Source organism: Haliotis rufescens, unplaced genomic scaffold, assembly GCF_023055435.1.
Source record: "Haliotis rufescens isolate VD_foot unplaced genomic scaffold, xgHalRufe1.0.p SCAF_1, whole genome shotgun sequence".
Classification (NCBI taxonomy): Eukaryota; Metazoa; Mollusca; class Gastropoda; order Lepetellida; family Haliotidae; genus Haliotis; species Haliotis rufescens.
In genome coordinates this window covers 70,542,788-70,559,174 of record NW_025963779.1, presented here as the reverse complement: position 1 = coordinate 70,559,174, position 16,387 = coordinate 70,542,788, and the positions used below count along the sequence as shown (strand labels likewise).

The 16,387-nt window shown below is 40.1% G+C and overlaps 1 protein-coding gene across 1 annotated transcript; it reads left to right on the top strand.

Annotated features, from left to right (window-relative positions):
* The first annotated feature begins 777 nt into the window (after positions 1-777).
* Positions 778-14,068, top strand: LOC124119476 (endo-1,4-beta-xylanase 3-like). The gene is made up of 18 exons (XM_046481991.2): positions 778-1,005; positions 1,868-2,019; positions 3,262-3,357; positions 3,855-4,011; positions 4,522-4,567; positions 4,718-4,873; positions 5,468-5,523; positions 5,845-5,982; positions 6,972-7,143; positions 7,616-7,726; positions 8,056-8,271; positions 8,932-9,148; positions 10,232-10,461; positions 10,900-10,990; positions 12,076-12,204; positions 12,713-12,808; positions 13,069-13,248; positions 13,874-14,068. The coding sequence occupies exons 1-18, from the start codon at positions 818-820 to the stop codon at positions 13,993-13,995; spliced, it is 2,553 nt and encodes an 850-aa protein (XP_046337947.2). The 5' UTR covers positions 778-817; the 3' UTR covers positions 13,996-14,068.
* The last annotated feature ends 2,319 nt before the right edge of the window (positions 14,069-16,387 follow it).

The window sequence follows — 16,387 nt, the reverse complement described above, 5'->3', positions numbered from 1 at the left end:
GTGAGCGTATCCTGCCCCACCTATAGCACCCGTCACAAACTCATGTAAAGGCAAGTCAATTGTTCACCTGCAAAAACGGGAACATATGGCACAAGTCAAAATAGGGAATAGTGTCGGATATCCTTTTTGTCACTGATGCGTCAAATTTGGAAATGTCAAACACCTGTCTCACCATAAAACCTTTTGGAAGCTTTACTGAAGCCTTGAAAGTAAAGTTGTAACCCTGATTACTCAACCTTTGAGAAAAAGCCGTATGACGCTCTTAAGATTCTTCTAAGAAAGAGCAGGCTCTAGTATCAGCCAATTACGAAACAGCAGTCCGTTAGTGGGGCCTGCCTAATTTATTTCGGTTTATGGAAACATAAATGCTAAAATACTGCTTGGCTAAACAATCAAATGCCTCAGAATCACTTCCGATTTATTTTTTGAATCTTAATCTTAATCTAAAGGTAAAATATTTCGGTATACCTGCTACCAGGTGTGCTTGTATCTAAATGATTCATGACATGTACAATGTATATTCAATGGTATTCACTGCAGCCACAAAACAGTGTTGGTACATGAATATTAGACGTTTGGCGGCACTGAGAAAAGGCGATCATATGCCGGATTCCATTTTTGCATGTAATGCTAACACCTGTATAGTTTGACAAGATCGCACCATATATCTAGTGTAATGCGTCATTATAAAATGGCTGTCTACAATCAGGTGATCTGTCCAACATGTCAAAAACGAGATCAAAACCTTATCTGTACTATCACACCAGTGAAGGCACATTCTTCTTCACACAGTAGTGAGATTTGCTGATATACAGTTATGAGTCCCCGTGACTACCTTGTTCTGCTGATAGTAGTAATAAAATCGGTGTTTGCACTCGAATTATTGAAAAACCCAGGATTTGAGAGTCTGGACCTCTCTGACAACTGGGGAGGATCTGGAATCAACCTCGACATAATCACAGACGACGTCCATGGGGGCAGCCGTGCCCTGAAAGTTACTGGCAGGTAGGTAGATCAGTGTGTATGGGTTTATGCCGCTTTTAGCAATTAGCGATATCACACCTGAAATGTGCTTCACGTTTGACAGTAACCTCATAATGTCAAACTGCTTTCAGCTGTAAATTGTATATGTTTTATAAGTAATCAACAGATGCTGGATGGTAATCGATTGTCCTAAATTGGCACACATCATTGTCAATGACCCAGGTTCCATATGGCACATATGAAACAGTAGATTTTCAAGATGAAGGTCATCTCGTATGGCCACCATCAGAGTCTAAAACTAACTGACTCTGTGACCTTGACACCATTGACGTCGCAGCCGACGTTAAAGGTCCGTCAAAATGACACCTTGAACTGAATACTTTCCTCACTCAGTGATAAATCTACAAATTTAACTACCTGAGTCCTTGGCGCGCAAATGAAAACCCGATGTTTTCAAAGGCCAACAAGAGGTTTTTTAACTACTTTGTTATGAATTCGACCAGCTTCATATGTAACTAATCCATCCACATGAATGTCAACCATGAACCACTGTATCACAATTTATACAAGATTACTATCACCCTTGCCTATTAAGCAGTTTAGTTGATTTAATATCGAAATACACTTCTCCACCTTTGATAGAGATATTTCCTAACACAAAATGTTTCTCATATATCATGTGTACATTTAAATATATGACATATCTGATTGTCCCTATCAAAAGTGGAACAGTACATGTATACCTACATAACTATGCCCCTTATGCGATCCTTACCCGAGTGTTTTTTTCTATATTACCCATAAATGTTATTGTTCCAGTTGAAGTAAAGTTTTAATGAAGTGTCAGATTATTTCAGTATTTTTCATTCTGCTATTTTCTTAGAAAGACTTGGGATGCAGGTCCGGGCCAGGTTATTCCTCTGAAGCCTGGTGGTCGCTACGCCTACAGGACCAGTATCAAGCAGTTGAACGACCACCCCGGGGCCATGTTTCAGACCATGAAGATGAACATTGCATATACCTGGTCGGATGATGGTGTGTACAGTCGTAAAGCAAATACAGTCAACAGTCAAACTCGTTTTGCGCTTGCGCCTTGCTTTGATCATCACTAACACAGAATACACCATGGTGATAATTAATTGATAACTGTTAAAACTATTCCTAAAGATGTTGCTCGGTTCCTAATTTATACATATCTCGCTGGCCTACATGGGTCTTTCTTATACATGTACATCGCAGCTTTCTCAGTCATTTTGGATGACACCTTCCATTTCAGTTATTTGTTAATATCACCAACGGCTTTTTGATGCCGACGCTCAATACCCATTGCAGATATCTCAAATTCTGACTCTGTTGAAGATGGTGGCTTTCGACATTACTTTCTTATGAAAGTATAATGCAGGTCTCAGACGTTTACCACTCCGGGAACGGGTACGGGATTCGAACCCACAATCATAGGTTTCTGACGTGCTAAGGGACGCAACTCTGCACAGCGAATCACCCGTGCCCCCGTGCCCCCATAGTTCATAGTCGATTGTACGACTACGACTACATCTTGAGCATGTGTTTATGAATCACTATGAAATTGTTATGATACCTTGTGTGCGCGAAAAAGTGAGCGTATCCTGTCCCACCGGTGCCACCCGATACAAACACATGCAAAAGCAAGTCAAGACACCTGTAAAAACACGGTAACAAATGGTCTAATTAGGGAATAGCATCGGACATTTTTTTTTTCACTGATGCGTCGAATTTGGTATGTCCCCTACAAGCCTTCCCGAGGCCATGAATTGTTATCAAACAACTTCTGAGCAAGAATTGAATGACGCCTTTTGATATCTTGGGAGAAAGAGCATGCTGGATTGTACCTCAAAAGTTGTGGAATGTAGACACCAAAGGCTGGGGCTGCAGCTGCACGAATTTTCGAAAGTAATTTGTACTGTTACCATTGCCTATTAAAAGTACTTAATTATAAAACAGTTTAGATTAAAGATCACTGTTTGTTTTCTTTTAAGAAAGTTCTGCCATGATAGAGATATATTGACGATCTGCTGGATATACATATTTCCGGGCACGAAGCATGGCAAAAACCATACCATGACAGCACATGGTAAACATGAATCTCTGAAATGCTGACATATTTTCAAAGATAACATTGAATTTGAAGTTACGGGATAATAACTTAGAGGAAACACAATAGGGTCGCCACACAATATGGTCGGTGGGACGTAAGCATTATGTGATAATGCCTTAGTCTAAAATCTGTTCTACTTCCAGGCAAAACCGACTACTCTGGCATTGGTCAGCATCCTTACGTTAAGTCTTCAAGTGGATGGTTTTCTTTGAACGGAAATTTCACCGCCCCTCTAAGAAGTAAGTCAGCCCAAAATCATGAGATTCTGCCATTCCTGTATTCTTTCAGATCACAGCTTTTCACCTTATTCAACACGTTCAAAAATATGCGGGTTTATAATTTGAAATTCAATCTGTTACCTCTTGAACTAATTGCCCTAATGTATAACACATCATGTTCCAAACTATCAACAAAACTGTCATTATTTACTTGAACATTAAGTGCTTTGCTTCAAACTATTGGCGGTCGGGTAGACTAGTTGGTTAAAGCTTTAGTTCGTCACGCCGAAGACCCGGGTTCGATTCTCGACATGGGTACAATGTGTGAAGCCCATTTCTGGTGTCCCCCGCCGTGGTATTGCTGGAATATTGCTAAAAGCGGTGTAAAACCATAATCACTCACTCACTCACTCACTCACTCACTCACTCAAACAATTGTAGTAATCATTACGAAATATAAATGAGTTACTGACAAGCCACACAGGCAATATACGTTTAACAAATATCTCAACCAACAGATATGAGCAGGGCCTACATACATTTCCAAGGCCCAGTTCCTGGCATAGACTTCCTCATTGATGACACGTCACTTGTGGAAGTGGATGAGGATCCTAACTGGAAGGCCGAGGCAGATGCCAGGATTCAGAAGATTCGGAAAAACGTCATTAAAGTCAAGTAAAGTATTGATACATAAAGGAAACAACACTTTTTAACAACACTATTTCAAAGAACCAATGTTGTACGAAAAACAGTGCGAAGAGGCCCGGTGAGAGTAGCCCCCATAGCCGACTAACCTAGCCACCGGGTGGTCAGGCACCGTGTCGTAGCTGACATCTCACATTGGGCGTTGTTTTCAGGCAGTGGTTTGTGGCGGTCGGGTTCACCTTTCCGCAAACATCTTGTATCAATACTATTTTATTGTGATTCATAAATCGTAACTTATGAACACATGCTTATGATATAGTCAGAATCGAATAAGGGACGCTGCATTTATTTCAGCAGATATTTCTTATGATTATTGAAAGGGTTTTACGCTTTATTTAACTGATGAGGACTCGATTATTTACAGGCCACCGTGATATATTTGGAATACAACCTACTGTGACGTTAAACTCATGAGCAAAACTGTGAAATGCTGTGAAATGTATCCTAATCCATTTCTTATGTCACTGTCCTGTGTTTCAGAGTTACCCACTCATCATCTTTCAACCCCGCTGATATTGAAATTAAGGTTTGACATACACATTCAATTTATCTGTACAATGAATTTTATATTTCCCATTAACTAATAAGTACGGGTTTTACCTGTTTTCAACATTCGCTGTTTTTAGTGGTTGTTCTTTTTGTAGAATACATTGAACCCCATGTCTTCTGTCGACAGATAGATCACAAGCGTCACCTTTTCGGCTTTGGGTCTATGGTAAAGGAGGCATTTATGACAAACGACGACTATAAAGATTATCAAAACTTTGTCTACAAGATGTTTAACTGGGTGACAGCTGCATCTTTTAAATGGAAGTTTAACAGAGGCACAAGGGTATTTATCTCTGTCAATGCAGCTTTGTCCTCGTAACCTTAAATAGTTTGAAAGGAATCTGTATGTGCAATACACATTCTATAGTGGACTTGTTTACTAGAATGAGTTTGCAATGTTACTAATAAATATTTCTCAGCTGGGTAGCTAAAAGAACAATTTATTGATTTAAAATAACGCATCAACGTATATTTATGTAAACATTCATCAGATATAAGTTTAACAATAATGATAAAAACTGCTACTTAAAACACGGGCTTTAAGCCACAAGCAAACTGAGCTGGACCACCCAGCTGAGGATCACGCGACTAACAGTATCCCTGCTTTCTGCATGGTGATTTCAGCAGGAGTCATCACCTTAGATACTGGTGATTGACAGTACTAGCCAACATAGATGCAACTTACAACACTTGTTAAGCATAAGCACACTGATTATGATATCACATCACGTCAGCTATAATAAGTAATAAATATTATATTCTGATTTAAATTAAGTATTCATATTTCACCAATTATACAACAAAGGAACGAATAAATTCATCTAGTTTTGCGCTGGAAAGACCTCTAAATGAATATTTATGTTATATCATATTGTAGGACAAACCCGACTACAAATATGCAACAGATGGTGTAAAGGTCATGAAGGAACGTGGGTATGTATTTTGTGAGTGTCATTTATATTCATACATGCATGGGGGCGGTTGGCTCGCCTAGTGGTTAAAGCGTTCGCTCGTCACGCCGAAGACCCGGGTTCGATTCCCGACATGGGTACAATGTGTGAAGCCCATTGCTGGTGTCCCCCGCCGTGATATTGCTAGAATATTGCTTAAAGCGGCGTAAAACCATTCTCACTCACTCATACATGCATGTGTATTTTCAAAGAATAAATCCCAAGATGATCGGAGCAATCTCTCCTCAAGCTCATATATTAACTGACGTAAACGTGTCTTATCAATTTCTCTCCACGTTTTCAGTATGAAGGTGAGAGGTCACAATATGTTCTGGGGAGTACCAGGGCACTCTCCAGCGTGGGTTGAAGCTTTGAACGGAACAATGCTGAAGGCTACCATCGAAAAACGCCTCAATTATATAACGGGCATAACCAAAGGACAGTGAGTATGATACATTGTAATAATGTGACTGTATAAAAGTGAAGGTAACAGGAGTATTATTGATAAACAAAATGCTCTAAGCTTGTAAAATTCTTTGAATTTGTAACGGCATTAATGTTTCAAATGTACACTGCGCCTAACACAATTTGCAGTTATATTTGATTTAATACTTGAAATTATGTAATTAAGAAATTACTGGTCTCCGGTTTAAAGATCTATGTGATATAACGACTTCACAGGTGGCGAGGTGTTATGAATGTATTGATAAACATACGTGTGCGTTGTTCAGAGGCCGTCTTCGTATGACATGAGTATTGCTGTGGGGTGTCAGGCAATAAACAAACACTTTCTTTTAATGCAACTTGGGGGCAGGGGTGGCCCAGTCGAGACCTGCATCACTTCGGGCTTTCCTCCCACATTAAGCTGACACGCCGTGATATAATGGGAATACGGTTAAAAGCGGCGTTAAACCCAACTCACTCACTCACTCACTCACTCACTCACACTTATGCAACTTGTGTGAGTTGGGACTGTACCGGTAGGTCAAGACATGATTACCCTTTTCGCGAACACCTGCTGTCATCACTGATTTTCAGTTATCCATTCATATAATTTTCACTGCTATTTTACGTTTTACGCGCAAAGTGATCTGTTTCGGCAGATAATCGAGAATTGCCGTTTGACGCATCGGTGACAAGAATAATGTCCGATGCTGGTCCCTGTTGTGACTTGTACCATATGTTGCCGTGCTTTTCCAGATGAACAATTGACTTGCCTTTGCATGTTTTTGTGATAGGTGCCACTAGTTGTGCAGGATAGGCTCACCTTTTCGCGACCACCTGGTATCATTACTGACAGTGATCAGTAAACACATGTTCATGATATGGTCGGAATCGTACAATCGACTGAGCTTTTGGCAGAATATTTCTTACGTACATGGAAAGGGTTTTATCGCTTTTACTTTTCTATACATTTAGATTTGATTTCAGATTACAACACTGGGACGTGAATAACGAACTGCTCCACGGTCAACTGTACGAGGAAAAGACAGGTGATCCTCACTACTCGGAGAAGATTTACGACATGGTCCACAAAGCTGATCCCGTTCCCAAGCTCTTCCTCAACGACTATGACGTCGTTGCTGTGGGAGCTGTTACGGACGTATGTCGTCACTACTTTCATAAATACATTATGAGATAGGTAGTTTCAAGGTCAGTGTTTCATCGTTCCTCTTGATCTTGACATATTGACCTTCCGTTGTTGTAGCAGCTGAGGTGGTCTAGTTGTTATAGCGTTCACTCGTAACGCCGCAGTTCCTGGATCGTTTCCCCACACAGGCAGTATTGCTGGAATAGTATTAACAGTGACGTAAAACGATACTCACGCACTTATGGTAGAAGCTCTCACTGGGAAACACAACTTTCTTCAATGTTGGAGTTCTGTCCACATTAAACTTCCATCTTCTGGTCATTTTTATCAGTCAGCTCGTGTGACTGACAGTTAAATAGTATTTCCGGACCACAACTCGGAAAAATATGAGAACACTTGGTATCAACTTCTATGATATTTTTCCAGGATAAATAAGGGGTTCATGACTCCTGTATGACATATGCATGGTATGGTTTCTTTACAGTCATATGTCGAGCAGGCAAAGGCTTTCAAAAAAGCTAATGTTGGACTAGGCGGCATGGGTCTTCAGAGTCATTTCAGACCATACACACGCCCAGACCCAACGCTATTGAAAGTAAGTTCCACGATCTCTCTAAACTTGTCGAAATATCATGGAAGGTAACTGTTTAGTGTTTGAGATCTTTGTCATTGCGCCCGCCCCACCATTAAATGATATCACTCATGGTTTTTCACTTCTTTTTGTGTTTCAAACACTGACTGTTCGTTTTTTAAAACAGTTTTGTAAACCATGTTATTGACTAAAAATGCCCATAGTTACATCACTCAAATGTTCACCAAAATATACTCTGCTTCTGTGGGTTACAGATATACTTCTTATTGATTGATTCATTTATTGTAACACAACCACCCAATGCTATAAACATTAGTAACACAATACTACAGACTCGTTTGGACAAACTGGCATCTGTTGGACTGCCTCTGTGGATCACCGAGTTAGACCTGGTGCACCATGACGACAATGTTCGGGCGGACTGGTACGAACGGGCTCTCAGAACCTACTTCAGTCATCCAGCAGTGGAGGGCGTCATATTCTGGGGATTCTGGGATCATGACATGTCAAGTCCTCTTTCATCACTCGTCAGTGGATATAACTTCTTTGTAAGCTGAATTTTTAATAAGGAATGTATTGATTTTATTATGGGTATTCGAAGTATTGATAATGAATTGACATCTTCTCCCAGTAACTCTCGGTCTCTGTTGGTTGTGCTCGAGTACGTTTGATATTCAGAGTGACAAGCCCTACGTCAAAGAATCGCGTACCCGAGCATTGGAGATACATAACCAACATAATCACTTCTCTAACGTGTGTTTTGGACGCGAAACTGTTCAGTGTCTGCATACATTTTAAAATGTCAATTGTGTTGCATTTGGGTACTCAGAAGTCAGAAATAGGTACTCGAGGCAAATCCCTTAAAAAGCTGCGACATGTTTCACGTTGAAAGTAAAAAAAGCGACAAAATACATTCCATAATCATAAGAAATCTCTGCTTAAAGCAGAGTCCACTATACAATTCCGTCCATATCACAAGCATGTGTTTATGAAGCAAATATCAAATATCAAACCAGGTGTTCGTGAAATGGTGAGCGTATCCTGTCGACAATCTTTGTTCAAATAGCAGGCATGTGATCACACCAGTCAATAAGACAGCCCCACTCCATCACAGAAAACTTCCAATCGCCCACAGCCACTAGTACTGTAAATATATTGCAACTCAATAAAATTGAACTGCCATTCACTCTTCTTCACTATTATTGCAGTTGAACGCTGCCGGGCAACGGTACCTGGATCTTGTGATGAAAGAATGGTCAACACATGTAGCTAAGAATCTCTCAGATGGATCGTCCTTCTCCGTGAATGGCTTCCAGGGAGACTATGACATTGTAGTCAACTACAAGGGGAAGCCCGTTGTGTACCAGGAATTCCACCTGGGGAAGGCAGATGCCACACTCAACCTGGACATCAGTGGCGATGGCCGTAAGAAAACTGAGTTCCTTTTTGTATGTTTAAAGATTATATATACAAAAGGACCATATTTAATATCAACTTGACACATTACGTTAAGCGATACAGTGGTGCTTCGCAGGAACTTGCGAGAACCACACACTGTTACTCGTACTGAAGGTACTGGAGCCATCCAATAGCTGTAAGGTATGTCGTGGGATAATATAGTACGTCTTTAAGGTGCTTCTCCTATTCATAAGCAGGAAGATACGTCGTGATATAATATACCATGTCATTGATATGAGGGGCTGCCACTATTCAACAAAATGGATTATATGATTTACGCCATTAGTTACTTGGTATATAATAACGTATATTAATATGTGTTTACAAGCACATTGAAACATTGTTGGAAGAAGTAATAAATATCTGCCTTAATATCTGACAAGGCGTATCAAAGTCATTCTTCTGACGTTTACATATTGAAATCATCCAAATCCCCTAAAGGCAAGGAATTAAACTATGAACAGATAGGCAAATTGGAATGTTTTGGTCTCTGTTATAAGTTGATGACTGAATAAGTTTTGAGGGAGCGTGGTTCGAACCCGCACAATCAGATGAGTTAGCATTTAAATATTTACAAAGACTGATCCATTAATGAATGTGGAGGAAAATGCCTTATTCATTTGGTTACCACTACATCCACGATAATCTGTGTAAGCTTGATAGTCTTTGCTCATAATAGTCTACCAACAAGTACACGTTATGTGTAGATGACATTAAATATAAAACGTCAATGCAAGAGAATAAAAGGCAAACTAGCTGTGACAATAATATGAATGGACCACAGAAAATCAGTGATGACACCAGGTGTTTTCGAAAAGGGTAAGCATGTCCTGCCCTAACGGTAGCACCCGCCAATAAATGTTCTTCTGAAATTATGTCGAAATTTAACATATATGATGAGGCAATGGAAAGCATGTAACATCCCCAAAGTTGAAATGTTGAAATTACACAGCCTAAATATTGCAAATGTTAAATATATTAACTCCCTCGCCCATATCATTGCACATATTTAAACCTGTTGTTCTTAACACTGAACCTTACACTTTCCAGACCAGGTTACTCTTCCAACAACGGTTGATCCATTTGTCCACGTTACCCATCCAGTGCAAGTTTCCCATAACAACGAGCACGTTATTGGTCACATGGCATCGAGAGCACACAACACCGACATCCAATGTGTTACGCGCTGGTCGGGGTTTTCAGAAGTTGGTGATGACAAGAAATGTTATGCTTACTGCCAGGGAGATGAGGTTATGACAGGCTGCTCCAGTTATCATAAGGTACAGTTTCTGATTTAATGTTCGCTGGCTAAAACAAATACATTTTCACCCTACACCGCACATGTTGCACAATATAAACTTAGTGCTTCTTCCTGACATGCTATGAGGGACTTCTTGATACTCCCCGTTAACCTCAGTTGTAGTGAGTGAGTAAGTGAGTATGATTTTACGCCGCTTTTAGCAATATTCCAGCAATGCCACGACGGGGGACACCAGAAATGGGCTTCACACATTGTACCCATGTCGGGGTTCCAACCCGGGTCTTCGGCGTGACGAGCGAACGCTTTAACCACTAGGCTACCCGACCGCCCCTAACCACAGTTGTAAGGGAATGTTGCACAACATATAACACCCTACCCCAATTGCTCAAATTAAATATTCTAACTGTTTGAAACAATATTTCATTATGGAAACGGATTTGTCGCTTTTATTGTACAGAATGGGGAATGGTATCGTGATGGTGATCAGTTTGAGACCCACAATGGCCGCATAGCTTGCAAGGCTGTTAATGGTTTCAGATCAACGAGCGGTGGGTACATTTAGATGTTTCATATTCATTTCAGTCCATATGACTTTTATCGACAATTGTCCACGAATATTCAGATCGTGTTTAAAATACGATGTCATCAAACTGCGATAATGAAGTAAATGGCAACGAAACATAAATGAGAATCACTTGGCGCCTTTCTTTCTTACACCAGATACGATGTTTTTTTGTTGTTTAACGCCGCACTCAGCAATATTCCAAATATGTGACAGCAATCTGTAAATAATCGAGTCTGGGCTAGTTAATCCAGTGATTGACATCATGCGACTCGATCTACGCAGTTGGGATGTGATGACATGCATCAACTAAATCAGCGAGCCTGACCACCCGATGCCGTTAGTTGCCTCTTAAGACAAACATAGGTTGCTAAAGACAAATTTTAACCCGGACATTGTGAAAAATGGCATCATATCTCCAAGTGATATGTATCTCAGCTCTTTATGCACGTGTTTTCAAAACACACCACGTCCATTACTCCCATCATCACTTTAATCCACCAGAAACATAATATACAATGCACATATTTAATGACTGATGCTTAAAATCATTTAGCTTAAAATACTGACTTTCAAAGAAAATAGGTGCACAATTTAATTCACCTTGTGACATCTCTTTGTGTGTGCATGTAATGGTTGTCACAAACTGAATCGGGTTATTCATCTGTCAATTAAAGACGCTGATTGATCGATTCAAGGTGCAAAATGTACAAGCTTGATGCATGACTTATTTTTGTGACGAATGCCACCGGTAGGGCAGGATACGTTTACCGCTTTGCCAAACCCTGAAATCATCAGTATTCATCACCCTCACATTAGTGATTCTTTAACACCTGCTTATGATGTAGTCGGAATCGTATAGTGAACTCTGCTTTTAGTAGCGATTTCTTATAATTTATATGGAAAGTCTTGTGTCTTTTTATTAAAACAAATAATATGTTTAATCCAAGACATTTTGCAAATAAAATAGCACTGCATATTAGGAGTAGGAAAGGTTACTTTCCACCTGCATCACGGAATGTTTTGAAAACCTGTCTGACCAATTTTTCATAAATATCTAATCGTAACCAGGTCTCCAGGCTGTTGCACGATGCTGTAAGACGAAGAACATCATGTGTACCTACAGAGGATCAGGACCATCTGCCAAGTCTGTGGATGCAAGAGTGGAAACAACTTGTCAGCATAATGAAATAGCAACAGGTATGAGTAAGAATCCTTCAGAGTATACTCACAAGACAAATGTCTGATAATAGCCAATAGGCTTTCCCGTTGACTTGACTGCCATGAATCAACAGTGAAATTTTAGTTGTGCAATCTTGAACAAGATGAAGAAATAAATGACTATCAGCTCGGTAGATTTTACTTGCATGTGATCTTTAGATGTTAGTCAAATGTAGAAAAAATAAAATTTACTTAACATTTGGCAGATTGTAACTCGGTAATAATTTAGAATTCTGAAACTATGCTTTTTCCCTACAATACACTGCATATGAACATACCAAATACCATGTGCACATGGAAAATAGTGTAACTTTCACCAAAGGATTCATCGAATTAAACTTGTTATTGAAACTTTAAAAAGATAATTTATAGAATTTTCCGTGTTCATATTGTGTAGAGTCCAGAATGTCAAATTTGCCAGTGACGCGAGATCGTAGGGCCAGTGTGTGTATGTTATACAGCATCTAATGAATTAGTTGTTTTCTAGGTTGTACATCGTGGACATGGGATTCAGAAATGTTCGGAGCCTTTCCATCATTAAATCACAAGGGATGCGTTGCCTCAAATGAAGGCACCACTGTAGGTAAGTAAACTGCGTGTGTTGATATTTATTAACTACAAATGTTATAACTTTAAATATAAACAGTAAATCGGTCCAGTTGGACTGCTTCAGTCTTAAAAAAGCTTAAACTCAAAGACGTTAAGATATATCATGTGAATTTTACATATATTTGTAAAAGTAAATGGTCCTACAAGAATTGTTAAAGTGATGTTTTCCCATTGTGTTCTCAAGCTCTGCAGCAGAATCAACTTTTTGTTTATGGTTCCTCTTTTAATACACAGGTACATGGTCTTACGCTGCCTGTTGTACTGCCCCTAAGCTTGCATGTAAGACAAAGGTATCAAAGCCCAGCGGACTTCAGAAGGGAGCAAAGACTGTGGTATCCTGTGATAAGGGAACAGTGATGTTAGGCTGTAGCGTGAGGGCAAACTATGGAAGATCAGCAGGCGCATTCATTGGAGGTAATGCTTTTGGCAGCTTATAGCAACTGTTGTTCTCCGAAAAGTCAATTATTGAAAATAACATACATAATTATATACATGTAAGACGTAAGTTAGATCTACGTTGTGTAGTTTCTAGCCACATCGTACAGATAAAACATAACTTAGATCTACGTTGTGTTGTTTCTAGCCACATCGTACAGATAGAACGTAACTTAGATCTACGTTGTGTTGTTTCTAGCCACATCGTACAGATAGAACGTAACTTAGATCTACGTTGTGTAGTTTCTAGCCACATCGTACAGATAAAACATAACTTGGATCTACGTTGTGTTGTTTCTAGCCACATCGTACAGATAGAACGTAACTTAGATCTACGTTGTGTTGTTTCTAGCCACATCGTACAGATAGAACGTAACTTAGATCTACGTTGTGTAGTTTCTAGCCACATCGTACAGATAGAACGTAACTTAGATCTACGCTGTGTAGTTTCTAGCCACATCGTACAGATAAAACGTAACTTAGATCTACGCTGTGTAGTTGCTAGCCACATCGTACAGATAAAACGTAACTTAGATCTACGTTGTGTTGTTTTGGACCACAGTTGTTTATTAACCTCCTTGTGCTCGTTCCCTGTATTCCACAGGTTCACAGCCAGAATGGTGCACTGCTGTGAATGGTCAAGATAAAGTTACTGGCGAAGAAGGTGTATTGGCTGTTGCTATATGCTGTTCACTTGATAGTCAGGGGGGTGCTATCATCGGTTAGATCCAGTCAAATTAAATGTATAAAATATGTGACCGTTGTTCTTATATAATGAGACAATATACTTACTTGGTACTCTGTCATGTTTTGCTGTTTGTTTTTTATATGGACTGTCTGAGATATTGCATCATTATATTTAAGTAGAAGGCGGTGTTCAAGAGTGAAGCTCAGCTGGCAGCTCACATAATCTGCCTAAGTTGTCAACATCAACTGACCCATATCTGAAGTGATAACAGTGATTGAGCGAGGAGGTTGGGTTTAACGCCTCTTTGAGAAGTATTTGTGGGAGAAAAAGCCGAAGTGGTGCATATCTGAGACGTTTTGCCCTTTGCTGACAAAGAAGTATAATCAGGGAGAATCTGGAATTCGAACCCCGATCACGTTTCTGGCACGCCTATAAGGAAAGAAACTCTGCTCCTTTGACAACTGGTCCACCCGTGTCCCTGATCACAACATTCTAAGATGAGTCAGTGATGCCCTTTCAATTTCTGAGAAACAAACATTTGTCAGCGCGGAAATTGCTGTAACATATCTACATGTCGGTCATGAATTCTATACGATTCAAAAAAGGAATGCAATACGGATATTTTTGGCCATAAAAGCAAGATGAGCGGATCAAGAGGTGCAAAATGAAGAGGTTTAATGTGTTATTGTGTCAGTGACAGATTTCTAGGATCAAAATGATCACAACAAGGGAATGCAAACCATTAGTCGGGAAACACGTACGATTCGGAAAAAACGGTACTAAAGTGCAGGGTTTTTGATTGCCTGGCAGTGACAGCTCAACAACATGCTAAGATTACAGGAAGGGGAATCCCGATCAGGTGTAGCCAGGGTTTACAATGTAGCGCCCAGAACCATCATACGGCCATGAGATCGGTTTTAAACAGCATGGGTCAACACGCGATCGGCCAAGGTCGGCTGACCTTCACCTTTTCCTATGTACCGATAACTGAGATGACTACAATCACCAAGTGTTCTCTCCACAACATTTTGGCTTAATTCCTTGTACGTTTCACCGTATAAATGGATTTTCCTACCTCACATAAATCTGTGTTTTTCGGTTCTTTTTTTTTTAAGAGTATATTATCATGTGACCCTTATTTAAAATGTCACTCCTTATGGCCACTGCAAACGTTGGATTTTAAAAACTGCACTATTTTTTATTTCTGTTTCATTCACGCGCAGTGCTATCAATTTGTGTTATTTTTTGGTTAAATTATTGGGATTTAAACATTCATGTGCGTATTCTTTATGATTCATGTTTAAGTTTTACAGAAATCATTCTTTGCAACGTGTCAGTCATTGATACATTTATGTCTGGAAGCACTTATGATGGCAACAAATCTGACAATTGAGTGTTTTAGTTTGTAACATGAGTAGTTTTAATAATACTGAAATTTTTTATCTTTTGATTTTTATTCGGATTGTCACCTTAACACTTATAAGTATCATTTTTACAATGAATGTGCTCCCAGATTTCCTAAGGGTTGTGTACGCTCATGAAGCAATCAGATCCCGAATTGTGGCCCGGGGAATGTTCACTCACTCTGCCTGCAGTGGTTGTACCAACTGTTCTGTGGTTGTTGCTGGCTTGCCCGCAGTCGTTGATCCGGGGCATCCCATAAATGATGTTGTGATTCCTGGAAAGACTGTCAGTCTTGCCGTGTAAGGTCGGGCGAAGTGTAAAATTGACGTTCGCTTCACCAGTATAGGAGATGGCTGCCCACATCATTACACTATCACCACCAAATCTGTCCACTTCCTGTATGCAGTTTCGTGCATTACGTTCCCCGCGACGCCTGCAAACACGACGTCTACCATCCGCACGGCGAAGCATAACACGTGACTCGTCACTAAACCAAACTTGCCTCCATCTCAGTTGTGGCCATACTCTGTGACCTTGACACCATTGAGGTCGCAGCCGACGATAAAGGTCCGTCAAAATGACACCTCGAACTGGTCGTCATGCGCGAATACCTTCAGCGCGTATGCGATTCCTCACTGTCTGGGCTGATATCCTACGTAATCCTGGGATGCCGCAGTTGAAGATATGGTTGTTGTTGTTCTTTCACATAAGAGATGTAGCCGTATGCATCTGTCCTGTGCTCTTGTCGTGACACGTGGTCGACCAGTTCTGTGAAGGTCACGTGTTGTCCCGTGTATCAGATAACGGTTCCACAGTCTTGTAATGGTAATTGGTGCTAAAAAAAATGGTAATTGGTGAAAAAAAAACCGGCTTCAGCTGAAGATGATTCTCATGTTTGTAGTCGGCAAATGGCGTTGTTGCGTTGGACTTCAGTCTAACCCACTCAGCCACCGACACTTCCACATAAATGAACGTGATCTAGACTACCAATTGTCGGACTTTCGTTGGCTTAGTGGGTTGGGACTC

Bases quoted from the DNA above. Each gene is read 5' to 3' on its own strand.
- LOC124119476 (XM_046481991.2), top strand. From the start codon at position 818: ATGAGTCCCCGTGACTACCTTGTTCTGCTGATAGTAGTAATAAAATCG. The intron at 4,012-4,521 runs GTAAAGTATTGA...CCTGTGTTTCAG, and splicing joins AAAAACGTCATTAAAGTCAA to AGTTACCCACTCATCATCTT. The intron at 7,144-7,615 runs GTATGTCGTCAC...GTTTCTTTACAG, and splicing joins CTGTGGGAGCTGTTACGGAC to TCATATGTCGAGCAGGCAAA.